The following is a 27,695-nucleotide window of genomic DNA, read 5'->3' as shown; positions in this document are numbered from 1 at the left end:
ACGTACTATCCTCCAAGCGTAAGTATGTAAAGCAGGGGTCTTCAACTAGTCTACTTCGAGGGCAAGATTTTAAAAATGTAAATATGATGCGGGCCAAATTTTTACCCCTATTTTTACCTTTTATACATTTTTTTAATTTTACCTATTATATGTATTATTTATACCACTAACTGTAATGCAGAACTCTTAAACGTCTTGGCGTGGTTTCCCAGACAGGGATTAGACTAGACCTTAGTTTAATTAGGAAATATAACTAGTTTAAAAAAAAGACATGCCTTACTAAAAACATATCATTGCATTTTGAGGCAAAACAAAGGTCACTGATGTATTTAAAGATATGTCAGTGCAAGTTGTTTTCAGTTTGGACAGCTCTTACATTTATTTTAGTCTAGGACTAGTCTAATCCCTGTCCGGGAAACCTCCCCTTTGTTAAAGGAACAGTATGTAGGATTGTGGCCAAAACTGGTATTGCAATCACAAAAGTTGTGGCTAAAACTGGTACTGCAATCAAACAACTGGTGGCCAATACACAAAATGACAACATAAACATCAATTGAGGGCTGCAACTCCATTTTTTAAATGACTATATCCTGGCCAGACCACTGTTGTCAATGATATAAGTATTTGAAATGAAAATGATTTCTTAATGTCTAGTGACATATCAGGGCCATTTTATGATTAATTGATAAAAATGTCTTACATACTGTTCCTTTAAGTATCAAATGTTACTGATAAAGTTAAACAAAAAAGGATTAATCATTTTTACCTTGCACAGTGTTACAAAAATACATTACTTTCTGTCTGTGTGTCACAGGTGGTGTTGTCGCACAAGTTAGTTTTTTTGTATGCATCCAAAGCAAAATTACGCACCTGCAGACGGTTGCCACCAGTGATGCGCGGGTCAATGTATAAACAACCCACATTCGACCGACGTTTTCAACTAACCTGCCCGCAACTCGGACCGCAAAAAAAAAAAGATATTGTACCCGACCCGCTTCCTGGCCCGCATTTTTTTTAATAGTAGTAATTGTTTAAAATAGTTAATTGGCATCTTTATTTCAAACAACCGGACCGACCGCAACCGGAATATCATAAAAAATATTTTTCGATGACTCGTAACATTGGGTAACCGCGGGTGACCACAGACAACTGCTCATTTTGGATCAACTCACGCATCACCCTTTACGGTTTTTTGGATGTCATTTGTCATGTACACTGGAAAGGCGCCTTTAAAGTAACCACGCTGATTTTAAATTAGGGCCGCCAGTTGACCAGGCCGTGATGTAAAGCAACCTGCAATTTTGTGGGGCAAAAGTTACAGATTGCAGCTTTAACATTCAGCATAAATTACGTAGCATAGCATTACATATTAGTTTGAAATGTTGCAAGAACGTAAAACTTATACAAACCAGGTTCAGTTAACTACATTATAAATGTAACTGTATTATAAAACTACATATTATACACACAGTGCTAGTTCTGCCCGTACCTTAATAGTAAACCACAACAGTCAATTTTTGTTGCTACCACTATGTCTCATATTTTTACACAGGCCTAATCTGAACAAAGATAACAATAGAAGACCTTTAACTACTTTGTACATATTTCAACATATCTCATGAAGAATCACTCTGTGCATCAATACTGAGAATACTTACCGACATAGGCCAACAAGTTGAATATTCATCAAAGTCAATAATATACATTTACAGAAAGGTTAATTGGAAATTGGTCCTCTTCGGCAAAGCCCGGTCAGACTAAACTTGTCTTTAATGTGTTTAAGGACTTCTTTGCTCCAAATTGGGATTCAGTCTTTTGAAGCGGGATGCTGCTGTCATATATACATTGCATTATAGTCTATTCAGCACTGTTTAAACAATCTCTTTCTGTTCGAAACTGTTTTTCTTGTGTGGTTGATAGGTGTTGATACAAACAGAGCCATTGCTAAGGATAGACCCCTTTGTAGCGCCTGTGCTGACAGTGGACAAAGGAAAGCTTTCGTAACTCTCGGGCGACCCGCAGCAGCGGCATCGGTAAAGCAATGATTTAAGCTCCTTCTGAAAGTTATTGTTCAAAAATCCGTAGATCACAGGGTTAACGCACGTCGACGCCATGGCAGTGAGGTGGCAAGCTGAGAAAATAGTGTCATGCTGGCACGTCGCCATTGCCTCGTGGTTCCAATCGAAAACTGTATTAAAGACATTTAGCGGCAACCAGCACAGCGTGAACGCCGCTACGATTGAGGCTAACATGGCGTTGATTCGCTTCGAACCTTTGGCCTTTTTCTGCCGTTCACCTCGGGTCCTTTCAACAATGTCTTTGCGCCGACTCAGGCGCAGGAATATTCGGAAGTAACAGACTACAATGAGTGCCAACGGTAGGCAGTATTGGAACAGCAGTAGCGAGGTGGTATAAACTAGCCGATAACCTCCCGTCGGCCATTGCTCGATACAGATGAATTGATTGCTGAAGGGGTTGAACGGTAGGCTGAGGTTGTGCAGGGGAGATATCGTGAGGATTTGAAACGAAAGAAAAGGAAGGGAGATAAAACTCGCCACTATCCAGATAAGCGCTACGGCCAGGTAAGAGTGTCTGACGACTGGTTTCCATCCGGTCGGGTGGATGATGAGTTGATGTCTCTCCAGGGCGATGAGAACCATCGAGAGGATGGAAACCGTCACAGACGTACACTGGACGAACGGCGTCACCTTGCACAAAGTTTCGCCCAAAATCCATCGATCCATCAGCGTGTAGATAATGGTGACTGGTAAACACACGAGGCAAACCAGGATATCAGAGCACGAGAGGTTCACAATGAAGATGTTGGTCACGTTACGCATCTCTTTCTGTCGTGTGATAACCAAAACCAAACAAGTGTTGCCCACCAAGCCCACCGCTAGCATTGCGCTGTAGGCCACGATGAGAAAAGTGGTGCTGCTGAGGGATGGCGCACAATCATCCTCGTCCCAAAGTGAAGCCTTAGAGGTGTTGTTAAGATAAGCGCTATGCATCGCCATTAGTCAGCTGAGAGCAAACAGACTGTTATTTATTTCTGGCTTGCTGCAGTTTCTCTTTGAAAGTGTGTTGGTTGATTTGAGGAAGTCTTGCTGGGTTTTGCAATTAAACTCCAGGGAGGCGAGGAGGCAAAGGATTGTCCAATATAAGATTCTTTTCCACAAAAGCAATTTTTATTTGTTCTCAAGGTGTCTCATAGCGTTTTCTCATGTGGTTCAGAACTGTTGAACCTGTAAAACCTGCAGAGAGAAAAATAAAGATCTTTAGTAAAACACATCATTCGGAAACATCAAGCCGATTGAATTAAATCGTATGCATACATATAAATGCATTTATACATAAGGCAGGGTATCTGATTTGATCCAGAAACATTTTTAGTTATGCTGGTTAAAAGTCTCCTCACATCCTGATAGCAATCATTATGTTAAGTTGTTTAAATATATTTTTTAAAATATATGTCATCTGTGAAAGGTGTATGACAAAAAAATATTCAACAAATCATTAACCCTAACTTTGATGAAACATTGTGTTGCTTATGAAGTTTGTGTTCCTTTACGAATTAGCGTAACGATTTACTACTATGTCTACAGTACCGAAAACGTGCCTTAATTCTGATTTAAAACAGTTGTTTATGTTGGTTATTTTGGTAATTTTATTCACTTTGTACTGCAAAGTTTTTCCCCTCTTGAATGAGACATGTGATGTGGGGCTCTATCTTACACCCGGTGCAATGCAGCGAAAAGCGCGACGCAAGTGTATTTTGCTAGTTTCGACCCGGCGCAATTATAATTTTCACGTTTAGCGCCACGTTGTTTAAATAACAAATGCATTTGCGCCCATGTTTGCGCCCATGAGCGTTCTGGTCTGAAAACAAGGTTTGTTCAGGCGCATTGTTGGCGCGTTGCTATTTTAAGTCAACTAAAAGAGACTACGCAATGTGTTTTTTGTTATTTAAAGAGTGCGTTAAAAATATATGCGCTATATAAACGGGACGACAACGCAGGTTTGCTTATCACATATGAATGCTCAGCAGCACAAAAACGCTTTTCAAATATAAAAAGATTAAAGGATTGAAATGTAAAAGATTATTATTGAGTCTCTTGGACATAAATGAGGACTGATTATGAGACGTTAGAAGGCGTAAAGAGCTGCTTCACCTGCAGCCTGGTAAGTAAATAAATGCTGTGCTTTAAACAAATGCATCTATTTTTAATTTTTTTTTTTAAAGCTACCCCACAGATATATTGTATATGATGACTCTGTACCTGTGGATATCCTGAGATGAGAAACATTTTAAGTAATGCTTTTAAAAAATCCCATATGGCGCTGTCCCAGTGCTGAAACTTTCTGTGTTACAAATAAAGTATTTTTATAGTACCTTTTCTTGCATATTTGCAAATTATTTTATGAGATTACAATGATTATTTAGGATATCAATACATTTACAGCAATTAAAAGCCTGCTATTTTTACTTCTATGACTGAAAGAAAATGGCTTTTAAAATTTGTAATCCAAAAACTTAAAATTTTCAATAAAAATGAAAACAATACAATTTTTTTTTACATTATTCTTAAACTGGTGGTCTTCTTCCTCCGCTTAGTTTTTCAGTTTACAAAGTCCGTCATCTAAATAGGGATTAGACATAGCGCCAGCGCAACTGCTTTTTAAGGGGATGAGAGATAAGACTCTCCTTGGTTTATTGCACGTTACGCCCAAAACACACCCATTACTCATTACTAGAATGGATACAATCCTTTTCGACTGACACAAACCATTTTTCCCGTTGTTAAATTAGCAAAATGGCATCGGACACGCCCATTTAGACAGTGCGCCGTATGCTTTTAGACAATGCGGCCCGTGAACCATGGATGTCTGGTCTGTGGGTGTTCATGCTGCTCCCAATAAGTGACAAAATAACGCACAGAGATGAAAAGGGTACAGTATGTATGGACTTATCTAACTCTGGTGAATACGGTGAATACGCTAAAGTCCCAAAAAGTTGGCGTGTTCCTTTAAGTTATTACAACTTAATTTTTATCATTTATAGCAACTCCTCACTAATCAAGAAAGTTTATTTAACTTTGAACTTTTGAATAAAATTTAAAATTAATTGCAACATTGAATTTTTAAAGTGATAAATTACTTGTGGGATTATGAATATGTGACTATGTGTATCACACTGAAGGGTCTTATTTCGCGATCACAACTTACTACCTGTACATTATAGGGATATTAAATATTGATTTGAAATATTTTATTTGCTCATTTTTAAGACATCCCAATGTCAGGAACACATACACCACTAGCGTAGCCAGGATTCACAATGTGGGTGAGCCCAGAGAAAATCAGGTGGGCCTTAACCAAAAAAGCATCTGTTATCAAAATATACAAACACACAACTACATCAATTTCAATATATCACCGTTTAATAAGAACAAAAGCCTGTATGGGCCCTATTTTAACAATCTAAGCGCAATGTGCAATAAACCAATAAGAGTCTCATCTCCTTTACAAGCCAGTTGCGCTTGCCTTGCGCCATCCCGATTCCATATTTTGGCAGAATTTGTAAACTAAAAAACTGAGCAGAGGAAGAAGACCACCAGTTTAAGATTGATATTAAAAAATTGCGTTGTTTTTATTTGTAATGAAATTGTTATTCTTTGGTATTAAAACCTTTAAAAGTCGTTTTCTTTCAGTCATGATCATTCAAGTAAAAATAGCAGGCTTTTAATTGCTGTAAATGTATTGATAGCCCAGATGATCCGTGTTATCTCAAAGAATAGTTTACAAATATGCAAGAAAAGCTTTAGGCCTACTTTAAAAATACTTTAAATAGTAGCTTAATTTGTTGGTATTTGAAAAGTTTCGTTGCAAAAGAAATCTTGTTTTTTGGTTGTGCATTCCAATTAATATCGATTCAACTGCGGTTGGTTTGTTTTGATTTAAACCTTCATAACTTAAAAAATACAGCTAAGTAGCACTATAAAACAAAATAATAACATGATAACATAATAATAATTTGACAAAAATGTAAAAAACGGAGTTCTCTCGTTTTGCAACGAAATTCTTCATTTAAACCTTTAAAAGTCGTTTTCTTTCAGTCATGGAAGTAAAAATAGCAGGCTTTTAATTATTGTAAATGTATGGATAGCCTACATGATCAGTAATCTCAAAGAATAATTTACAAATATGCAAGAAAAGGTTTGTACTTTAAAAATAGTTTATTTGTAACAATAAATAATTTATAAACGCAATTTCAGCACCAGAACAGCGCTGTGGGTGTTTTGAAATTTAAGCATAACATAAAAACGGTTCTCATCTCATCATATACACAGGTACAAAGTCATCATATATAATAAATCTTTGGGTAGCATTAAAAAAATTCTAAATAAATGCAATATTTGCATTTGTTTAAAGCAAAACATTTAATTACTTACCAGGCTGCAGGTGAAGCAGGTTTTTACGCCTTCTAACGTCTCATAATCGGTCCTCATTTATGTCCAAGACACTCAATAATAATCTTTAAAACATTTTATCATTTTAATCCTTTGATTTTTCATATTTTAAACGTTTGTGTGCTGCTGCGCATCCATGTGATAAGCAAATGCATGTTGCCGTTTATAGGCGCAAGTGCGCGTTGCCGTTTATAGGCGCGTATGCGCTCATTAAATAACAAAAGCAATATTTCTCCATTGGCAGGTTTTAGTTGGTCATGGCGTAGGCTAGTCTATTTTATTTGCCTCAAAATAGCAAAGCACCAACAATGCGCCTGAACACACCTCGTTTTCAGACCAGAAGGCTCATGGGCGCAAATGTTATCTGCAAAGACTTTTCTTTTTTTAGCTGCTGAACCAACACCTCAGGTTCAGAAACCTCAACGGTTATGTTAAAGGGTGCACCATCAAGCTGTACTAAAGTCTTCTCACCGAAGGTCTTCGTGACCTTCATTCTAAGACAATGAAGCAGCGCAGCTCTCATTATTCCTTACGTGTCAGCCTTAAACTGGGTGTTAATTACTATGATGTGGGGTGTAGGAGGGGCCAGGAGGCTGTTCGAAATGCGCTATTTATTGCACTACTATTTACAAAATTAACTTATTCCTTATTATAAAAGCAAACAAGAGTTTAAAAAATAGATTTATTTTATAGGTCAAGTATAGTGATAAATGCAACATAATTTACTCTTTAGGATAACTAATAGGCTTTACTGGATAGGCAGGTGGGTGGGCCTAGCTGACAGGTGGGTGGACCATAGCTACGCGACTGACATACACTGTAACAGATTTTTGTAATTTAAATAATTGTAATATGTACAGCAAAAAACTGTAAAACATGTATACACTATAATAGCAAAGGATTATGGGACTTTAATTACTATCTGCTGTTATTCAACTTATAGTAGGGATGCACAGATACAAAATGTCTGATATCCAATCATATCTACCTATAACGAATTATATATCGATAGTTTTGCTTTTTTACTCCTTGTTTCAAATTGTTATGTTGTGAAATCCTAAAAAAAAAGTGCAGAGCCTACAAACTGAAATTCTGCTGTCATTGTCATCCAATTGAAAATAATGACACAACATCAGATCTGATGAATTTTTTTGCCCCTTTTGATTTAATCTGCCCTGATCATTGAGTGTTTTTAAACAATCAGTCAATGTCAAATAGTGGGAAAAATTGCTTGCATGTGCCGATACCGATTAAAGGCCAGTCAGTATATTGCTTTAAGGCAACTTCAAAAAGTAAATAAAAAAACTGTATGTCAAAGCATGTTACCTTCAACTACTCCGCAGATTATTTTGTTATACAATAAGAGTTATCTGCATGTCGTCTCTTAAATGAATGGTAATCATAGCTGTCAAGTTCAATGATTTATTGAAAAAAGAAACATTATCTTAGTCCCATTATCAGCTAAAAAAAACCTCTGTAATGTGGTCTAACGTTTATAACAAGAACGAAGGCACAAAGTGACCCAGAACTGCCAATGGTGTCCCCAAAAACAGAAAAATTGTGCATGATATTTACCCTGCTGCAGGAACTCGCATTAAAATAAAAAAGTGTACTGTTCAAAAATATTCAAGTGGAAATATGGCTGTGCGATACTGATGTTTTCTGGAATGAATGCCGATATACGTACAATAAATATTTCAGTATTTCCTTCAAAGAAAATCCCAAAGCCTCAATCCTCATCACTATCGGCTTTATCACAACAGCTTATGATGACAATAAAAAAAGATACAGGCTTTTCCTTCCTGTTTAAAAATATACAGCTGCACAACATGCGAGCTGGTTGGAAAGCTTTCGTCTGACCTCAGTGCACATTAGAGCTTCTGTTGTAAACAAGGAGGCTCATATCAGACCATATCGATATATAGATGGTATTGTCCCATTCCTGCCATTGGAAAAAACTACAGATATAAACCCGATATACCACCCAGCTCTAAGTGAAATAAGGAAAAGCACAACAGAGTGCTTATCTCTCGTGGCACATAACATAAAGCATAATATCAAGAAACAACAAGAAAACATACGCTTGATTAACAACGATCTTTGACTTTGATGTAACTGCTTTTGTCACATTTAACTTTAAACAAATTGTACACTTGGCTGCTGTTTTGACTGGAGTGTTTGGTTTTATGCTACAGTACTTTGGGCTTTAGGAGGCTCTTAATGATCATCTACTGCACCATTGGGAAATGCTGTTGTTTTAGTGTTAATTGTCAACATGTTGTGGCATGAATCTTAATTGTCTGTCAAATTTAATTTTATTATCTTGCTTTAAGATTAATTGCTATCTTAGCAACAGAACCAGTGCCAGTGCAGTCTCCATAAAAGGCAATTTAGGCAATATAGGAGACATGCAGTTTAGTGGCAGCCAGTGACTTCTTTTTTCAGAGGGCACAGTATTTTGTGAACGTGAGCGTCTCTTTAATTATAAACCCTTTTGATCCTTTTGAATTCATGCCCCTCGGAAGAGAAGTCCCTGGCCGCCAGTTCTGATGCGATTGTTGATAGACAAAAAGAAAAGATGGTTTAAACACACGCATACACGCACGCACGCACACACACACACACACACACATATTGTTTTTTTGAGTGTCAACTTATCATTTTTCTCAGGCCAGATAATTGTGTGATATTGCTTGGCTGAATAATCAATTGACAGCCCTCCTCTCATGTGGCAATGTTTTAATTTTAGCTTTTAACTAATTACTGTATCACACTTATTTAATCATGGGATGACTGAGCGGCATTGTAAACAAAAATAAGCATTTTATGAATATAAAAAAGTATATTTTTTGTGTGCATATAATAGTTTACTTGTGTAAATGTAATGGTAAATAAAAGTAATTACTGGAAATCAGTATCAGACAAAAATCCCAAATCAGTACTGAATGACATAATGACATAAATTGAAAAAGTCTATGGGCCCTATCTTCCACCCAGCGCAATTGACTTTGTCAGTGACACATGTATCATTCGTATTTTGCACCGGCGCACAGCGAGGTTTTTCCCTCCACAGACGCATGTCGGCAAACTAGGGAATGAACTTGCGCTCCCTGGGCGGTTCATCGCAAAAAAGGAGGCGTGTTCCGGTGCAAACCATCCCTGATGCTATTTCGCAGTTTCAAAAAACAATTGCGCCACTGACCACGCGTTGCGCGTGGTTCATTATGCTATTTTAAGGGCGCATGCTTGACCATAACCTATAGCGTGCACAACGCGCACACACTTTGCTTATCTAATCTACACAGACGCAACAGTTAATTTTGCAAATCATAAATTGTTACAATAAAAAATATTAACACATGAGATAAGGGAAATCATTGTGGTGATAGTTTTTATTTATTGTGTGGCTGCGTTAAAAAATTCTCATGCAAATAAGGATTAAAATATTTTCATAAGTTTGTTGTGTGGCTGTATTACGTTTATTTTATGTAAATAAATAATAATTAAAATGTTTCCATAAGAAACCTTAATGTATGTGAACTTGATTTGTAAGTGTACTTTGGGGTTGGACTGCTTGCGTTTCTTGGGTGCCAATTTCAAAGCCCCCAAACCCTTCAACACTTTCAGCGGTGAGAGTGGACGCAGCGATGTCTTCAGCTGGCGTCAGGTCATGTGTAGAGGCAGATCCACCTCCCGTTACATGGCGTGCCCGATTTATGCTGGCAAGCTTGGGATTCCCCCGTCTCCTGATATCATTGTAGCGCTTGGCGCAACGATGGGGGTGCCAGCTGATGAGACAATTGTGGCTATTTCCTCTCACGCCTGTTTAACCGACGCTGATTTGGGCGGGTTTCTCCCATCCCTATACAAAACAACTTCTCTGTCTTTGACTGCTCTTACAAGAATTTCGGTCTACTCTGCTGTGAACCGCTCCTGGCGTGCGCCTGTTAAATCCGTCATAATAATAGCAACCCGCCATGGAACTTGCGCACTTGGGAATGTTGGATGATGTTCTGATTGGTTTATTTGACGTTACACCCAAACCACACCTATGAATAATGAACCTACTTCAGACCAACCCTATATTGATTTGCGCCTGGCGCCAGAGTTATTTCTCCCGCCGGGAAATAGCAACAGCGCCCAAGATCCGCCCACAATGTCACTTGCGCTTTGCGCTTCACACTGCGCTTCACTTTGCGCTTTTAACATAGAGCCCTATATGTGCATTCTTGTTATATCACATATACATTGTAACAGATCTTTGTAATATCTGTAATATTTACAGTTAAAAACTGTAAAACATGTATATAATAGCAAAGGATTATGGGAAAATTTTGTTCAGTACTGTAATTACTATTTACTGTAATTCAACTTAAAGGGGTGGTTCAATGGTATTTCATGCATAAGTTATAGAGTTGTTTCCTCATGCTAAACGTAGACAAAGTGTCAAAAAGCAGTTTGCTTATTAGAGTATTTCTGTGCCGAATGCACTTCGCCAGGGTTCGTACAAGTTTCTGAAAGTTTTTTTCGATTACAGGTCCAACTCTTTTTATGGGCACTTTCCACGGAAAACCCCGCCCACCCGTCAATCAGCGGGAGACGCTAGAACTTGCAAATATCACATCACGCGACAGCTTTGTTTAATTTCAAAACTCAACAATGGCACGAAAGAAGTGTGTTTTTGGATGTAAGGAGAAGAAATACAGCCTTATGAAAACAATGGATATAGTTTATTATCCGGGGTAGCAGCAGAGTTTTGCGTGTGTGTTTGATGCAGTGGATTTCATTGAAAAGTCCCAACCGGGTCATGTTGGAAATAGGCGCGTGCATATTATATAAATGACACGAACATGTAGTGAATCATAAGTTAAAGGACAAGTTCGGTATTTTACACTTAAAGCCCTGTTTTCAGATTGTTTATGATGAAATAGAAGGGTTTTGACTGAAATTTGGACATATGATGCTGGCCCGAGAATTTTCAAGTGTTTCTTGTATCACCTCCCACCTCTATAATGGGTGTATAGGTGCACTGGGACAATCCTTCCTAAAATGCATTAAACTTTCATTTACAAAGACGTGAAACTCAGGGAGTCGTCAGGGGTGTTCACTAATATGCTCACACAAAAATTGCTGCAAAAGATTATCGCCACCAACTGGGCTGGAGTATTTATTATTCGAGCTCTCAACGGAAAAATGTACGGGCGTGAGGCGTTTGGAAAAATAGATCCACAAGTTTACAACAAATGGTAAAACACCTGTTGTAAAGCATCTTTTGCAGCGATTTTTGTGTGAGCATATCAGTGAACACCCCTGACCACTCGGTGAGTTTCACGTCTTTGTAAACAAAAGTTTAATGCATTTTAGGAAGGATTGTTCCAGTGCACCATTAAACCCATTGTAAAGGTGGGAGGTGAAACAAACACCTGAAAATTCTTGAGGCAGCCGCATATGTCGAAATTTCAGTCAAAACCATTTTATTTCATCATAAACAATCTGAAAACAGGGCTTTAAGTGTAAAATACCCAACTTGTCCTTTAAACAGTGTTGTATAGTGTTGCATGACTCGTACTTGCTCCTCCCGCGGTATAACTCCTCCCTCTTCATTTTTTCGTACGTTATTGGAAAGAATCTGTAAAGCTAATCTTTCTTTTATAAATCTGTTTAAACTAAAGACTCTTCAGAGATATAAAGGATGTAATACTACTCTATAGGTACTCCAGATTAACATCAGAAATGCAGAAACAGCGTGTTATGTGAGCTTTTTAAAGTGACGTTCAGTTTTTTAACCAGTAAGACATTATATCAGTATCAAAATACCGGTAAACTCAGAGAGAAAGCTGATTTAACATTTACATTACATTTACATTTCGTCAATTAGCAGACGCTTTTGTCCAAAGCGACTTAAAAATAAGGTAAATAGTAGAAGCAATTGTAGTAAAACAAGAACATACATAAGTGCACTGGAAAAGTCTAACACAGTATACATAGCCATGGGTTATTTTTTTGGTAAGAATGTACAGATAGAGACCAAGAAAAAAGGAAAAGAGAAAGATAGTAAGTCCTATATTAGGAAGTGAGGTGTTGGCGGAAGAGATGGGTTTTAGCCGATTCTTAAAGACAGCTACAGAGTCAGCAGATCGTGTCGCGACCGGCAGATCATTCCACAGTTGTGCAACAGCTCCAGAGAAGGTACTCGCTAATGTTTTATTCCCTTTTTGAGACGGCACCACAAGCCATCGCTCGGTGATAGAGCGCAGGGATCAAGAGGGTACGTAAGGAACTATAAGCAAGTAAAGGTAAGGGGGTGCTGACCCAGTGGTGGTTTTAAAGGCCAGAAGCAGATCTTTGAATTTGATGCAAGCTGCTATAGGGAGCCAGTGTAACTTGACAAAGAGAGGAGTGATGTGTGCCCTCTTTGGCTCATTGAAGACCACTCTTGCCGCTGCATTCTGAAACTTTTTTTACTGGTAAATATTCCAAATCACAGACTGTACAAAAGACTTTAAATCAACTTGATATCCTTGAAATCTTGTCATGTGTACACCTTCCCTGTGAGCAACAGCCAATCAAATTGCGAGAAAAGGGCACATATAGCTACAGGTGTGAGTTTCTGTTGAATTCATTTACATTTGAGAGAGAATTCATTTGGAACAAATGATCTGGTCATTGAAAACTGATTTACCAGAAAGGTTCGGTTCACACATGACATGTTAACTGCAATTTACCAGTAAATTACCAGTAAAGACTGTACAGTATGTGTGAAAGGGACTGTTGTCACCCAATTCAAAATAATCACACAACATGAGATCAACATTTCGTCGCCTTTAATGTTCTGAGTTGATGTATAGTTTGCAGCTATAGTCCAAATCCCAGACTGTACAAAAGACTTTAAACCAACTTGATGGGCTCTATCATTCAGCGCAATGCAGTGCAATGCGCAATGCAAGTGTCTTTTGCTAATGTCAACCCGGCGCAATTATCATTTCCATGAAAACAAGGTGTGTTCAGGTGCATTGCTATTTTGAGGCTACTAAAATAGACTACGCCATTGACCAACAAAAACCTGGTCTAAAGTCAATGGGGCAATATTGATTTTGTTATTTAAACAGTTTGTTAGTAATATGCGCCTATAAACAAGACAACAATGCGTGTTTGCTTATCACAAACATGGATGGACAGCAGCACATAATCATTTTAAAATATGAAAAATCAAAGGATTTAAATGTAAAAGATTATTATTGAGTCTCTTGGACATAAATGAGGACCGATTATGAGACATTAGAAGCAGTGTTCGAATTGAGGGGGGTCTGGGGTGGTCCCGGACCTGCTATAAGCCTTGAGGGACCCCCCATAAAGCACAAAAATATAAATTAGGGGGGTCCAACAAGTCAAAAGAAACACAAAATATTTTATTGGGAAAGCAGAAGAAATCACACATAAATGATAATAAATGATAGTCTCTTAATACTAATCACTCAAATACGCATCATTCAGAAATAACTATTTATAGAAAGTTAACTTTTGCATGTGTTTTTTAAACCTTGCAAATGTGAACATGCAAGCGATTTTAAACAATTTGAGCGCAAGATGTTAAAGTAAGCTGTTGTGTGTGCGCACAGACAATGACACACACACATACTCAAATGGACGCACACACTAAAGTAAGTGCAAACAGTTCAGAAAGAAATCAGATCTTTGTTTCTGAAAGTAGCAGTTCTTATCTGCTTGTGTTTCTGTCATTTATATTAATTGAACAACAGAAAACAAAGGAAAATCACTTCTGTATCTTTAAAGATGCAATTTGTATTTATGCGCCGCTAGATGGCGCCAGATCAAATCAATAACAATGTTGTTGTTTAATGATGCTCTGAAGCAGCGTGGAATTATGGGATTTGTAGTCTTTATCACAACCGCTGATGGCCATCAATCAGACGCGAACGAGAAATCACGTTGAAGGATAAGGTAATCAAGTCTTATAAATGTTGCGTTTGATGACATCGTTTATTTCATTATGTAAGTTTATATGTGATGTTCAAAACGAAATTGTTAGTCATAGATGTTACACTATTAGTCCAAATTCGATGGTTAACACAGCATAGAATTAAGTTTTCAATTTACAGTACAACTTGACAGTACAAATCTTATTTTGAAGTGTCTTAAAATGACCATTTATATTGCTGTACAATACCTTTTGATGTGCATATCGTCCGCGGGAAGACGCGCTGATTACAATATACACACTAATGTTGTGATCAATATAATAGCATACGTTTTTTGAAGGGTTACGAATCAAAACAACTCACCCATCGCGTAAAACACAAGCAGGATCAGAATCTCGGTCTAGTTAAATGTTGTCGTGAAGCTCTCTCCATCCAGATAATGCAACAACAAATTAATCCTCTCTCGTTTTGTTCCAAACTCTTCTTGGGTCGTTTGGTTGGCCTGTACGCTTACGGGAGCTGTCTTTGCTGACACAACCAGCGGCAGACGGTACAGAGTAATTGTGAAAATATACGTTTATTTACACTAAATTTGTGCACCAGCCGCTTCCTTGGCTGCCTTTTTTTTTTTTTTGAACTCGACCATTGTTGTCATGTGGTTTTACGTCAGTAAAGGCTGCAAATTGCACCTTTAAAAAGATGAATTATATTTAATTTATATAATTAAGAAGACAGTGTTAATGTTTATTTAATTCTATTTATGTACCTAAATACTACTGTTTGATCTTACTTTATTTGTAACTTTGTTCTTTTCTATTTTTATATGCTCATCATTTCTTTATTTGTTCTTATTTTATTTTCCCAGCCCCAGTTTTGCTGATCCGGAAATTATTCGATCTATGATTTAAAAAACGCCTGTTAATTTTACTTCCATGTCTGAAAGAAAACAACTTTTAAAGGTTTTAATACCAAAAAATAACAGCTTCAATACAAATTAAATTTTAAAATATCAATCTTAAATTGGTGGTCTTCTTTCTCCGCTTAGTTTTTCGGTTTACAAATTCCGCTTTCTAAATAGGAAATCGGCATGGCGCCAGCGCAACTGGTTTTTAAAGGAAATGGGAGCTGAGACTCTCATTGGTTTATTGCACGTTACCCCCAAAACACACCCATTACTCATTACGAGAACAGGAACAACCCGTTCAGACCGTGCACCATGCGGTTTAGACAATGCGCTTAGATCGTTAAAATAGAGTCCGATATCTTTGACATCTTGTTGTTTGTGTACACCTTCCCTGTGACCAACAGCCAATCAAATTACGAGAAATAGGAACATAGCTACAGGTATTAGTTTCTGTTTAATTCATTTTCATGTGATAGAGAACTCCTTTGGAATTAATGATCTTGTAATTGAAAATATTAAATCTGTTGTAGTGTGCACATCTGATCATGTGCAGCATGCAATAGCATAAAAATAGTAAATAGGAAATTAAGTCAAATGTGACGTTTTTGGGTGTGTCCTTTTAAATGCAAATGAGCTGATATCTGCACTAAATAACAGTGCTGTAGTTGGATAGTGCAGATTAAGGGGCGGAATTATCCCCTTCTGACATCACAAGGGGGAACCAATTTTCAATTACCTATTTTTTTCACATGTTTGCAGAGAATTGTTTACAAAACTAAGTTACTGTTGATCTAGGTTGATAGAAGCACTGGGAACCCAATTATAGCACTTAAACATGAAAAAAGTCAGATTTTCATGATATGTCCCCTTTAAAATCAAATAAATGACATCACCTCTAATTGAAAAATGTGCTTATAAAGTGAAACTTAATCCATTTGGCAGATGCTTTATCCAAAGTATACTGCTCATCCAAATTATGCATTTCATTACTTTGTGTTTTTCTTTGGGAAACAAACCAGTCAGTTTCACAAAATGAAGAGACGGACAAAATAACCCTGATTAAATCCAACGACTCCCACGAGGCTTTGATAACACAGGAGACTGGAGGAATTTCAAGTGTAGTTCTGCATTAAAACAAACAACCAAATGACATTTAACATCATGTGCAAATATTAAAAGCCTTAGATATTACATCATTACCATAATAATAATAATGGATGCAATCACCATTAATGAATAATTCATTAGATCATTGTGCATTTGAATGCATTCATGACTGTAGACGTCATGTTTAACAATGTTGCTTTTTATTTTCTATCTATAAATAGAACAGAGAAATTTTCCTATTTTCTAGAACAGAGAAATCAGAAAGCAGTCTAATCTGATCTAAATTCAGCAAACAATGCAAATCTGGTAACAGTGAATACGTAAATGTAATACTGAATCTATTTGCCTGGCACCCCATCTTGCAGGCTGCTTCTGAGTGCTAAATTGTGAACTGTGAAGGTTTACAGCATCTCCATCAATGCAATCCAGACAGCCACATTGTTCCTTTAAAATGTTTAATGTGTCCCACGGTGAATCTGGATATAGCATCATTTGAATTCTGCCATAATCAATGTAATTTTGAGCACACTGTCAGCCACCTTTATCGATTAAGTCAAGAAACATCCACCCAAGCAGAAATACCTATCTTAACTAGTGTAATTACAATTGATCCCAGGAGTCATTGAGGTTAACAGGTGACAGTAAATCAATCACAGAGACTAAGTCCATTGTGCCATAATAAAGCTTATTATTGTCTCAGTTCAACTGATTCTCTCAAACAAGTGCAGATGAATCTTCTCCTATTGAAGATGCTTTGTTCAATATCTGAGAGAAACTGTACCTGATACACTATTAACTTGAAACACAAAGGGTAAAATCCTGAAAATCATGCATCTCATTCGCTACCCATTCGAAAGGCTAAAGATAATAAATGCTGTCACTTCTGTAAAGAAATCAGTTTTTTAACTTTTTTCAGGTCAAGGACCCTTTAATGGATAGAGAGGAGAAGCAAGGGCCATTGCCCCCTGTTGAAGACCTATGTCTATCTGCCTCAATTTTTTATCTCTGTAATATATATAGTAAAGTGGACACGTGCCAGCGTTTGGTAATGCGGGACATCATGGTAGTGAAAATGCACGGAAGTGTTATTGTGGGCACTTCAAATTACTGTGAAGAAGAAAAGATGCATTATCTTTTCTTTTGACTGCATAAAATTACTCTGTTTGTATGCTGCGTGTCATGTGCACGCACACTTTGATGTAAACACGTCTCACGTGGGAAAGAATGGTGGAGCACAGACTATTTATCCCCAATCCGAAAGGGTCAAGTCGGATGTATCACTGCATAGAAACAAACTGGTGAACAAAAACGGCAAAATAACATGGATAATTGCCATTTGCATTTCTCGCAGTTAACCTGAGGTCTGTTAAAGTATCTGTCTCGTAATTTAACAACGAAAATTCTGTTATCCACTAATATGTTGTGTAGTTAATATGGCACAACAATTATTTTGAAGAACGCAATTTTATTTAATTTTTTAATATGTATTCAGCTATATTAGTTATCCTACTGCTTGCTCCCACTGTTTTGTAAATTAGTACATTTACATGCACAGTCCTACGCCGATTATGCTTAATAAACTGATAACGTGTGGGGTCATGTAAACACATAAAACGGTTTTCTTATAGCGTGGAAAGCCAAGAAACTCAAAAAACAAAGCAAAAAACAATCAGGTAGTTTTTTGCTCATTAACCCGATTTCGTATTGCATGTAAACACCTTAACTGGCTTGTTCATGTGCGCATGTCGCCACGTGTAACGTTTATCTTAAGTAAGTGCAAAGTAACGCATAAAGGTCTGCGCTAGACTCAAGCAGTTCAGAGAAAATGCGAAAATTAAAGCTCATGTTACATTTACATGTTCTGCAGACACGAGAACAGTATAGCTTAAGACAGATTTCCCACCGACAACACTCACCTAAAGGATTATTAGGAACACCATACTAATACTGTGTTTGACCCCTTTCGCCTTCAGACCTGCCTTATTCTACGTGACATTGATTCAACAAGGTACTAAAAGCAGTCTTTAGAAATGTTGGCCCATATTGATAGGATAGCATCTTGCAGTTGATGGAGATTTATGGGATGCACATCCAGGGCACGAAGCTCCCGTTCCACCACATCCCAAAGAAGCTCTTTTGGGTTGAGATCTGGTGACTGTGGGGGCAATTTTAGTACAGTGAACTCATTGTCATGTTCAAGAAACCAATTTGAAATGATTCGAGCTTTGTGACATGGTGCATTATCCTGCTGGAAGTAACCATCAGATGATGGATACATGGTGGTCATACAGTAAAGGGATGGACATGGTTAAAAACAATGCTCAGGTAGGCCGTGGCATTTAAACGATGCCCAATTGGCACTACGGGGCCTAAAGTGTGCCAAGAAAACACCCCCCACACCATAACCACCACCACCACCCTGCACAGTGGTAACAAGGCATCAAGGATCCATGTTCTCATTCTGTTTACACCAAATTCTGACTCTACCATCTGAATGTCTCAACAGAAATCGAGACTCATCAGACCAGGCAACATTTTTCCAGTCTTCAACTGTCCAATTTTGGTGAGCTTTTGCTAATTGTAGCCTCTTTTTCCTATAGTGGAGATGAGTGGTACCCGGTGGGGTCTGCTGCGTGTTGTGGCTTCACAAATGCTTTGCTGCATACCTCGATTGTAACGAGTGGTTATTTCAGTCAAAGTTGCTCTTCTATCAGCTTGAATCAGTCGGCTCATTCTCCTCTGACCTCTAGCATCAACAAGGCATTTTTGCCCACAGGACTGCCGCATACTGGATGTTTTTCCATTTTCACATAATTCTTTGTAAACCCTAGAAATGGTTGTGCGTGGAAAATTCCAGTAACTGAGCAGATTGTGAAATACTCAGACCGGCCCGTCTGGCACCAACAACCATGTCACGCTCAAATTGCTTAAATCACCTTTCTTTCCCATTCTGACATTCAGTTTGGAGTTCAGGTGATTGTCTTGACCAGGACCACACCCATAAATGCATTGAAGCAACTGCCATGTGATTGGTTGATTAGATAATTGCATTAATGAAAAATTGAACAGGTGTTTCTAATAATCCTTTAGGTGAGTGTATATGTACTTTAGGCGGTGATGTCACTGCTGCGAGAAACCCAACAAATCTCTAAATCCCATGTAAATGCAGTTTTCTGCATAGCCGGTTTATTGATTTGCATGAAAACAGCTTTCTATAATAAGCAGATTTTGATAGTTATTCGCTTATTGTGTGCATGTAAACGCACTCAATGACATTACAGTCACGTTGAACTCCACATTAAAAAAAGTTTGTATAAATTGAATTTCATAAGTCGTTTTGAGAGCAGCTAAACAGCAGGTCCCTGATGCTTAAGATTTCTATTGTTACACAAGTGCAGGTATGAATATTTAAGAGGCTCTGCAGGAGATCCTGATGAATATGAAAAGAAAATTTAATGTTGTAGTTATCTGTTCTGATTTCACAAAGAAAGCAAGAGAGAGAAAGAGAGAGAGAGAGAGAGAGAGAGAGAGATAGTTCAAAAAAAGGATTTTCCTAAAAATGGCAGTTCAATTACGCTACTTTCTAAATACCAAATCTTTTGGCAACATTTTGGCAGCGTCTTAATTACCCTTTATGGATAAGGAAATCTAATAATGCAAAGAGACAGCCCAGAGTCGTCTGCTGTCTGGGAGGCTCAGTGAAAAAATAAAGCAAAATGTTAAAGTGAGAAATGTTAATAGAAAAATATTTATATTTCATTCAGTACTGAAAAGTATTCCATTAGATTAGCAACACGCTAACATCAAATATTGTTGAGTATCTTATTAAAGTCACCATGAACTGAAGTAGCGATTTTCTTATTTTTGCCTTGGTGATGTTTATCGAGTGAAACGGCTTTTGAAATGAAAAAAGGTAGGGCTGAACTTCGGAAATTGTTTGTATTGTTTGAAGTCATGTTGGTATTTTGCTAATCTCTTTGATCTTTTTCTGGACCCCGCCCACCTGCTATAGACTTGTTTTAATGTGATTTGTTATATTTTCCTTGCCACTGCCACTTTATTTTTCATGTTAAACATTTTGGTTTGTATATTTGTTTAATTGAGAAATTGCTTAAATAAAATGTTGGCATTAATGGAAAATGTTACATCTATTATTTGTTGGTGAAATATATGTATAAAAAATCATTAGACTATCCGATTAATCGAAAAAATAATCAATAGATTAATCGGTTGAAAAAATAGTCGATAGTTGCAGCTCTAGAAGATTTCAAGACGGAGCTGTCAAGTCGAACACCTGCTGCTTGCCGTAGTGACGTGTGCGCCATGTGCGAATGAAGTGAATTAGATTTTGTCAAAAAACAAACATTTGTTTAAAAAGTTGCAACTAGAAACCCTTTATATTAAATATTTTAGTTGCTGCAATACTGTTTGCCCCAAAACAACGGGAAACATAAGCCTACATTTCTTAAATTCCAATAGAGTTTGGTCTTTTGCTTCTTTCATTTTTATTTTATTACATGACACAATATAACATATTACGGTTATATTAACGAGTTTTACCAAAAACAATCATTTATAAAGGGCATTAGTAGAACTGAAGGGGTTGGATTAAACATGAAACGCACGGGATCGTTGTCATCAGTGAGGCGACCAATCACAAAGAGCTGTGTCGTCATCAGAACTTGGAGCTCTCATGGTACTTTGATACAGTACGTCACAGTCACGTGCTTTTAGGGCCAGCTCAAGTCGGACAAAATCTTTAACCGGCATGCACTGCTTCAAGTCAGCACAGCACCACATGAAGTCTGAGGGCACATTAATTGTTGTTAAGTAATAACGCTCTCAGATAAGTATATATGTAAAAAATACCACAATATCCCCCCAAAAAAGGATTAGTTTCAATTTTACTGCGACTTTAACTGCAAGGTAAGTCTAAAGGGCTCGTTATAGTCGTGCGTAGGTCCTACGGCGTAGCAGCGATGGCATAGGTTCTGCGTCGGTTTTCATTTATACTTTTGCGTCGTCGTCCGCGTCGACGTGCAAACACACGCGCGACCGCTGGTAGGCAGTATCCACGCGTGCAACCACAGTAGCAGCACAAACGTGAAAGAAGAAGAAGCTTAGCAAGTTAACCCACAAACGAAGAAGAAACAGCAACTTGTTGTGTATAATTTGAGAAGACCAGCAATGATTGAAGTAAATAAACAACGACTTTTGATGCAGTTTGAGTTAAATCACTCCTCAACTTGCCCCATCTTTGTTTTCACCGTCACAAACGGAAATACCTATGACGCAGTTTTTTTTACCTGATGGGAGGGGTTCTGGTGGACCAATCACAGCGCTTGCCGTCCGCGTAGATCTGACGCGCTGTTAAATTTTTTGTGAGGTGCGCGTCAGGCTACGCAGAGCTACGCACAGGCTACGGATAGCCTACGACGTAGCTACGACGTAGAACCTACGCACGACTATAAATCGCCTTAAATTTACCCGATTTTCTGCTTTTTTTATATCAGTCACTTATTATTTACCATTTTTGCTTGGTAAACACACCACCACTTGCGGATTTTGTGACGCTTTGAGCTTCATAAACCTTACATTAGCATGCTTTTCGCTGTGAGCGCCTATATTCATGAGAGATTTCGCCACAGGCAAGTGCACACTGTCATAGCAGGGGGTTCGAAGATGAGCTCTTGCTTTGATAGTTCTCAGATGTGGCATATCCTACCATGATACGGACAAATGAAAAACATCTCATGAGCATGCACGTTTTATTAGAGTTAATGAACAGTGACGTGGAATGGTGCATACAGAAATTCATTAATGGTTTTATTGTTCAAATGGGAAAATCATGATTTGCATTCAAATGCATCAAAAGTTGTGTTTTAACTCCTGCTGCGAATTTAAAGAGACGAAAACAGCGTGAGCTTTTATAATTTCTGCACCCGTAGTGTCACCAAACACAACTGTGAATAAACTTACAGCATTGCCAATGACAGGCTAATTGGGTCTCTCAAAAAATGTGTTCCCACCACAGTATTTAGGGAATTACATTTATTTCAATATTAAGCTGGTATAGGTAAAAATATTCAACATAAATCAATTGTGCCTTTTACTATACAGTGTAACATTCGTAAACATTACACTCTTAAAGTAAAGGTGCTTTACGATGCCATATGAGGGCATTGTAGGTTCCATAAAGAATGTTTAACATCTGAAGATCTTTTCTGTTTTACACAAACATCTTGTGACATGTAACAGTACTAAAGGAGAAACTTTATCAAAATCTTAAAAGGTTTAGAGTTTTTTTTTTCTTTCATTCCCAAAATACTTTCTTGAGTGCTCAATACAATTCTCTTTCCCTTTCCCAGATCCACCATAATAGGGGAGGCTTTTAGATCAGAGAGGCGACCATCACTTGAATACGCCAAAGATGAAAGATGGGTCATGTGAACACCTGCACTTTATCAACCATCTCCACTTTAAGAGCTGTGAATAATAGCTGGGATTATTTCCTGCATGCTCACAAACACACACCGTAAGGATACTGATACACTTAAAACCCAAAGCAAACACCTCTCCATTGCCTTGCATCAAATAAACAATGACAATCTCTAGAGAATTAGGTTAAACATGTCAGTCTTGTAGTTAAATTAAATCTTTTAATTAAGTCTTGTAATTAAAGCTGATTGTCAAGTCGTTGTATTAATTCATTTCTGAACTCAAAGAAACAATATACCTGTAGCTCAGTGGTAGAGCATTGCATTAGTTGTGCAATAGGTTGTGGGTTTGATTCCAGGAACACACATACTGATAAAATGTATAGCTTATAATCTGTAAATTACGTTTGATAAAAGTGTCTGCCAAATGCATAAATGTAGATACCAATATGTAAAAATACAAAGTTTATTTCAAATGATTGCAAAACCCTCTTAGTGTCTGACATTTTTTCTTGTAAATTAGCATTTTTATTATGCTCTTTTGTTTAGGTTCAGTAATTTCACTATAATTTCAACTAGCTGCCAGTAACATACTGTAGATTTTACATGTATGTTATTTACTGGCAATAGTTTGTTCAAAGTTAAATGAACATGAAACATTTTCAGTCTTTATCTTCTACAGTAAGTTACTGGCAACCAGCTGCATAATTACAGCAAATTTTTTACAGTGTAGTAATTGAAAAGCATTATTATCACAAATGTCACTTTGACTGTTTTTCACTGCAAAACCCTCTAAGTGCATGTAAGCTTTTTTGGCAAAAAACTCCAGTTCAATGAAATCCACTTCGTTGGACACGAATATATAGACAGTTGCAAAATCACTAAAGATGCAACTAGAAACATTGCAAATAATGAAAGTCAATGTAAAAGCCAAAGTAGTCCATTTTTGTGAACATGACACAATTTTCGTCTTCAGAAGATGATAAAAAAATTGTCCGATTTTTGAATCCCTGCATACACTGTACGCGCATGCACCTACAGAACAATAGTATGTAGCCCAGGAGATGCATTGCATTTTGTCGCAATGCGCATGCGTCGAACATCTGCATACACGTATAAATTAACTATTCTTTGCAAAGCTGTATGTTTGTCTGTGCGCGTACATAACAGACTATACTCCAGGCTTAAAGGAACAGTATGTAAGAAATGTATATCAATTAATCATAAAATGGCCCTGATATGTCACTAGACATTAAGAAATAATTTTCATTTCAAATACTTATATCACTGACAACAGTGGTCCGGCCAGGATATTGTAATTTTAAAAGTGGAGTTGCAGCCCTCAACTGATGTTTATGTTGTCATGTTGTGTATTGGCCACCAGTTGTGTGATTGCAGTACCAGTTTTAGCCACAAGTTTTGTGATTGCAATACCAGTTTTGGCCACAATCCTACATACTGTTCCTTTAAAGGGATAGTTCGGCCAAAAACGATATTAAACCCATGATTTGCTCACCGCGAGGCCGTCCGAGATGCATGTGTCCATCATTTTTCGGACAGGCACATTTTCAGTTGTTTTAGAAAATGTCTTATATCTTTCAGCTGCTAAACAGTAAAGTTGCGGGGTCCACGTCCCTCAACTCCAAAAAATGTGCATACATCCCTCCCCAAAGAAATCCAAACGGCTCCAGGATGACAAACAAAGGTCCTCTGAGGGCAATCCGTGCGTTGTTGTTGTAGAAATATCCATATTTAAAACTTTATGAACCAAAATAACTACCTTCCGTTAGCGCCCCCATCTAAGACTCCTCTGTATTCCTGAGAGGGTATCAGCGTAGTGTACGCATTTTTCTTAGTGACGTATGACAAATTTGGAGGGCGGGGGCACAGAGGAGCAGCAGAGAAACCTCCGTAAGCTACGTAAGCTCTCATCTTGAATGCGGATGCGACTAAGATGGCGGCATTACCAGAAGCTACTTATTTTTGTCTACAAAGCTTTAAAATTGGATATCTCTACAACAAAACGGCGCAGATTACCCTCAGAAGACCTTTATTTATCATTGTGCAGCGGTTTAGATTTATTTTGTGAAGGATAGATGCACATTTTTTGGACAAGAAGGACGTGGACCCCGTAACTTCACATTTGATTAACTGAAAGATATAAAACATTGTCTAAAATTACTGAAAATGTGTTTGTCTAAAAAATGATGGACATATGCATCTCAGCCTTCTTCGGGGTGAGTAAATCATGGGTTTAATATAATTTTTGACCGAACTATCCCTTTAAGAATAAAGAAACAAACCACACATTAGGGGGTGCTGTAGTCCATGTGACTGCCACATTCGGGTTGTATTAGGTCCAAGCACTCACAAGATACCAAAGCACGGTAGTTTCACGCACCGTCGTTCACCCAATTAATCTTGTCTGCACCTAAAGGACTTTGCTGAAAAATAAGCGGATTCTGCTAACAAAGCGGTATTTCTGAATGGCCTGAGGTGGGGATTAAGTGCACTTGAAGCAAAGGTATTTTCAGTGGCGGCTCGTGACTACTCATCCGAGGGGTGCTAATACAAAATAAGTGTTCTGAGTGTCATCTGTGTTGCTTGCGTTTTCAAAATATGTGTTTGTTGCATCATGTAAACCATGTGCACAACGTGTTTTGTCAAAATAAGTGCCTGCTGCACACGCGTCAAAACCACAAAATACACGCAAGACAAACAGTAAACCCTGATTACGCATGAGATTATGCGAGTATCTGGCAAACGCGAGCGTCTCTTTTACCATAAACCCTTTAGACGCGTCTGCAGGCACTTATTTTGACAAGACACGTGATGCACACAGGATCTCTCGAACGTGCAGAACACATATATTGAAAAAAAGGAACCACACACATAACGGGCTACATACATGTTGGGACGAACTTCGCATCGAGCGCCCTCAAATAAAGAAGTCCCTGCCTGCCACTGGGTATTTTATTAACATATAATATGTGCTGAGACCAATCGGCTAATCTCATTATCTAATTTTTGAAGGATTTTGCATCTGAGCTCCTCATTTTTTTCTTACCTTTTCATTACCTCTAGATATTAAGGGTTCCTTATGGAACCATGTAGCCATAAAAGGTTCTTCTATAGCATCAAGAAGCCTCCTAATTTTAAACAGTGTACTCATTTTCAGGCTTTAAGATAATCACAGACATACCAGATAATGTAAAAAAGACAAATGTTAGCCATCGATCGCCAAGTAATTTAAAAAGGGACATAATTAATGTCTACCTTTGAAACTCTGGCTAATATTATCACAGTAATAAGTGAACAAATATGAATTGATCAGTCTCAGTCCTTGCCACCGTTTATCTGGATGGAGTTTTACACTAATGATGGGAAAATAGCTCACATTATAGTCCTGTCTGCAGCAGTGGTGGCTTATTTTTTTTTTGGGGGGGGGTGCACATCTTGTTTATAACATTGTGTTCCTTTATATAACTGGTTGCTTAAGTCTGTGTCTGTTTAGCTGGTGATAATGGGTACAGTAACAGCAGTGTGAAATTTTCTGAGGAAACAACACTTGCCTATTTCTCCAATGCATGAAAATAAATGCATTTCACGTCGTAATGTTTATCACCTAACTTTAATAAACATATATAAAGTTATAGAAACACCACAAACAAAGCATACATATTATTTTTATTGGTAAGTAATTATGTGTATAGAATTATTGTGTGCGCGTGTGTGAGTGTCACGTTCCGCTGTTAGATGTGGGCTCCTACCTCATATAAAAGAGCGTTTATCTTTAAAAAATATATATATAGTAAAAAAAGATTATTTACAAAATATACACTAATAAAAGCGAAGATTGTGCAATTGCGTTAGATTACGGTTGACAAACATGAATTTCTATGGTCTTCATGGAATGACAGGATATAAAAGGCATGCAGGGATCATTCCCTATTATTTATTAAAATACTTTAACAACATTACTTATATCCAAACCTCTATTATACACGAATAAATGTATGACGTCTTCGATTTTTTATATCAATTGTAGGCTACATGCACGTGAGTGTCACACAAACATGCAAGAACATAATTTATTATGGCAGGAATTTACCAAAAATATCCTAACCTTACTTCTTACTTAATATCAGCATCGCACAAACCGTACCCTTCTGTATTTTGCCATTGTCATGAACTCGTCATTAGGTATGTTTCAAAAGAAATGATGCTCCCACAAAACAGAGAAAACACACAAACACACGTGCGCGCGCACACACACGTGTCTTTGAGATGAATATAGCCTAATAATAGACTAGATGATGATTATACCAAAAACTACGGCGCAATCCATCCGATCTAAACCACAGACCACTGACATCTCCAACGTCAAGTGAGACTCCCAAGTATTAAACATCTTTTAGACATCTCTGTCTCTCCAAAAGCAATCTATTGCGAACCGCCAATTTATACGGTCTAAAGATTTTCACTTCTATTTTACTATTTAACAACCCCCATCAGTTAACCTTGAATGTTTTCACAAGTTTTCTTACACAGTAATATCTGTCAAACTACAGCACCTCACAAAGCGCATCTTTCCCGACCTTACCGTGTTCACTGCTGGCGCCGATCTTCCGCCGCTCTTATCCTCGTCAGTGAGGGACTAACTGCTTGTTTGAGGAGGTGTGCTGTGCTCTCCGGTAAGGGACCAACTGCTTGTTTGAGGAGCTGATGCTGTCTCTCCTGTGAGGGAGCAACTGCTGATCTGAGGAGATGAGACTTCTTCAGCGAAAGAAGGAGGTGCTTTACAGATATTGACGCGCGCACAACGCAGCGGTGTATG

The 27,695-nt window shown here is 37.8% G+C and overlaps 1 protein-coding gene across 1 annotated transcript; it reads right to left on the bottom strand.

Annotated features, from left to right (window-relative positions):
* On the bottom strand, positions 1 to 27,695 carry npy8br (neuropeptide Y receptor Y8b). The gene is made up of 2 exons (XM_055167552.2): positions 27,462 to 27,695; positions 1 to 3,254 (listed from the first exon to the last, which is right to left on the bottom strand). Exon 2 carries the CDS (start codon positions 3,015 to 3,017, stop codon positions 1,872 to 1,874), a length of 1,146 nt encoding a protein of 381 aa, XP_055023527.2. The 5' UTR covers positions 3,018 to 3,254; positions 27,462 to 27,695; the 3' UTR covers positions 1 to 1,871.

Source organism: Misgurnus anguillicaudatus, chromosome 5, assembly GCF_027580225.2.
Source record: "Misgurnus anguillicaudatus chromosome 5, ASM2758022v2, whole genome shotgun sequence".
Classification (NCBI taxonomy): Eukaryota; Metazoa; Chordata; class Actinopteri; order Cypriniformes; family Cobitidae; genus Misgurnus; species Misgurnus anguillicaudatus.
The sequence above is the reverse complement of the archived record's forward strand: the minus strand, read 5'-3'. Positions and strand labels throughout refer to the sequence as shown.

What these genes read in the sequence shown, in the direction of transcription:
- npy8br (XM_055167552.2), bottom strand. Translation starts at nt 3,017, where the DNA reads ATGGCGATGCATAGCGCTTATCTTAACAACACCTCTAAGGCTTCACTT.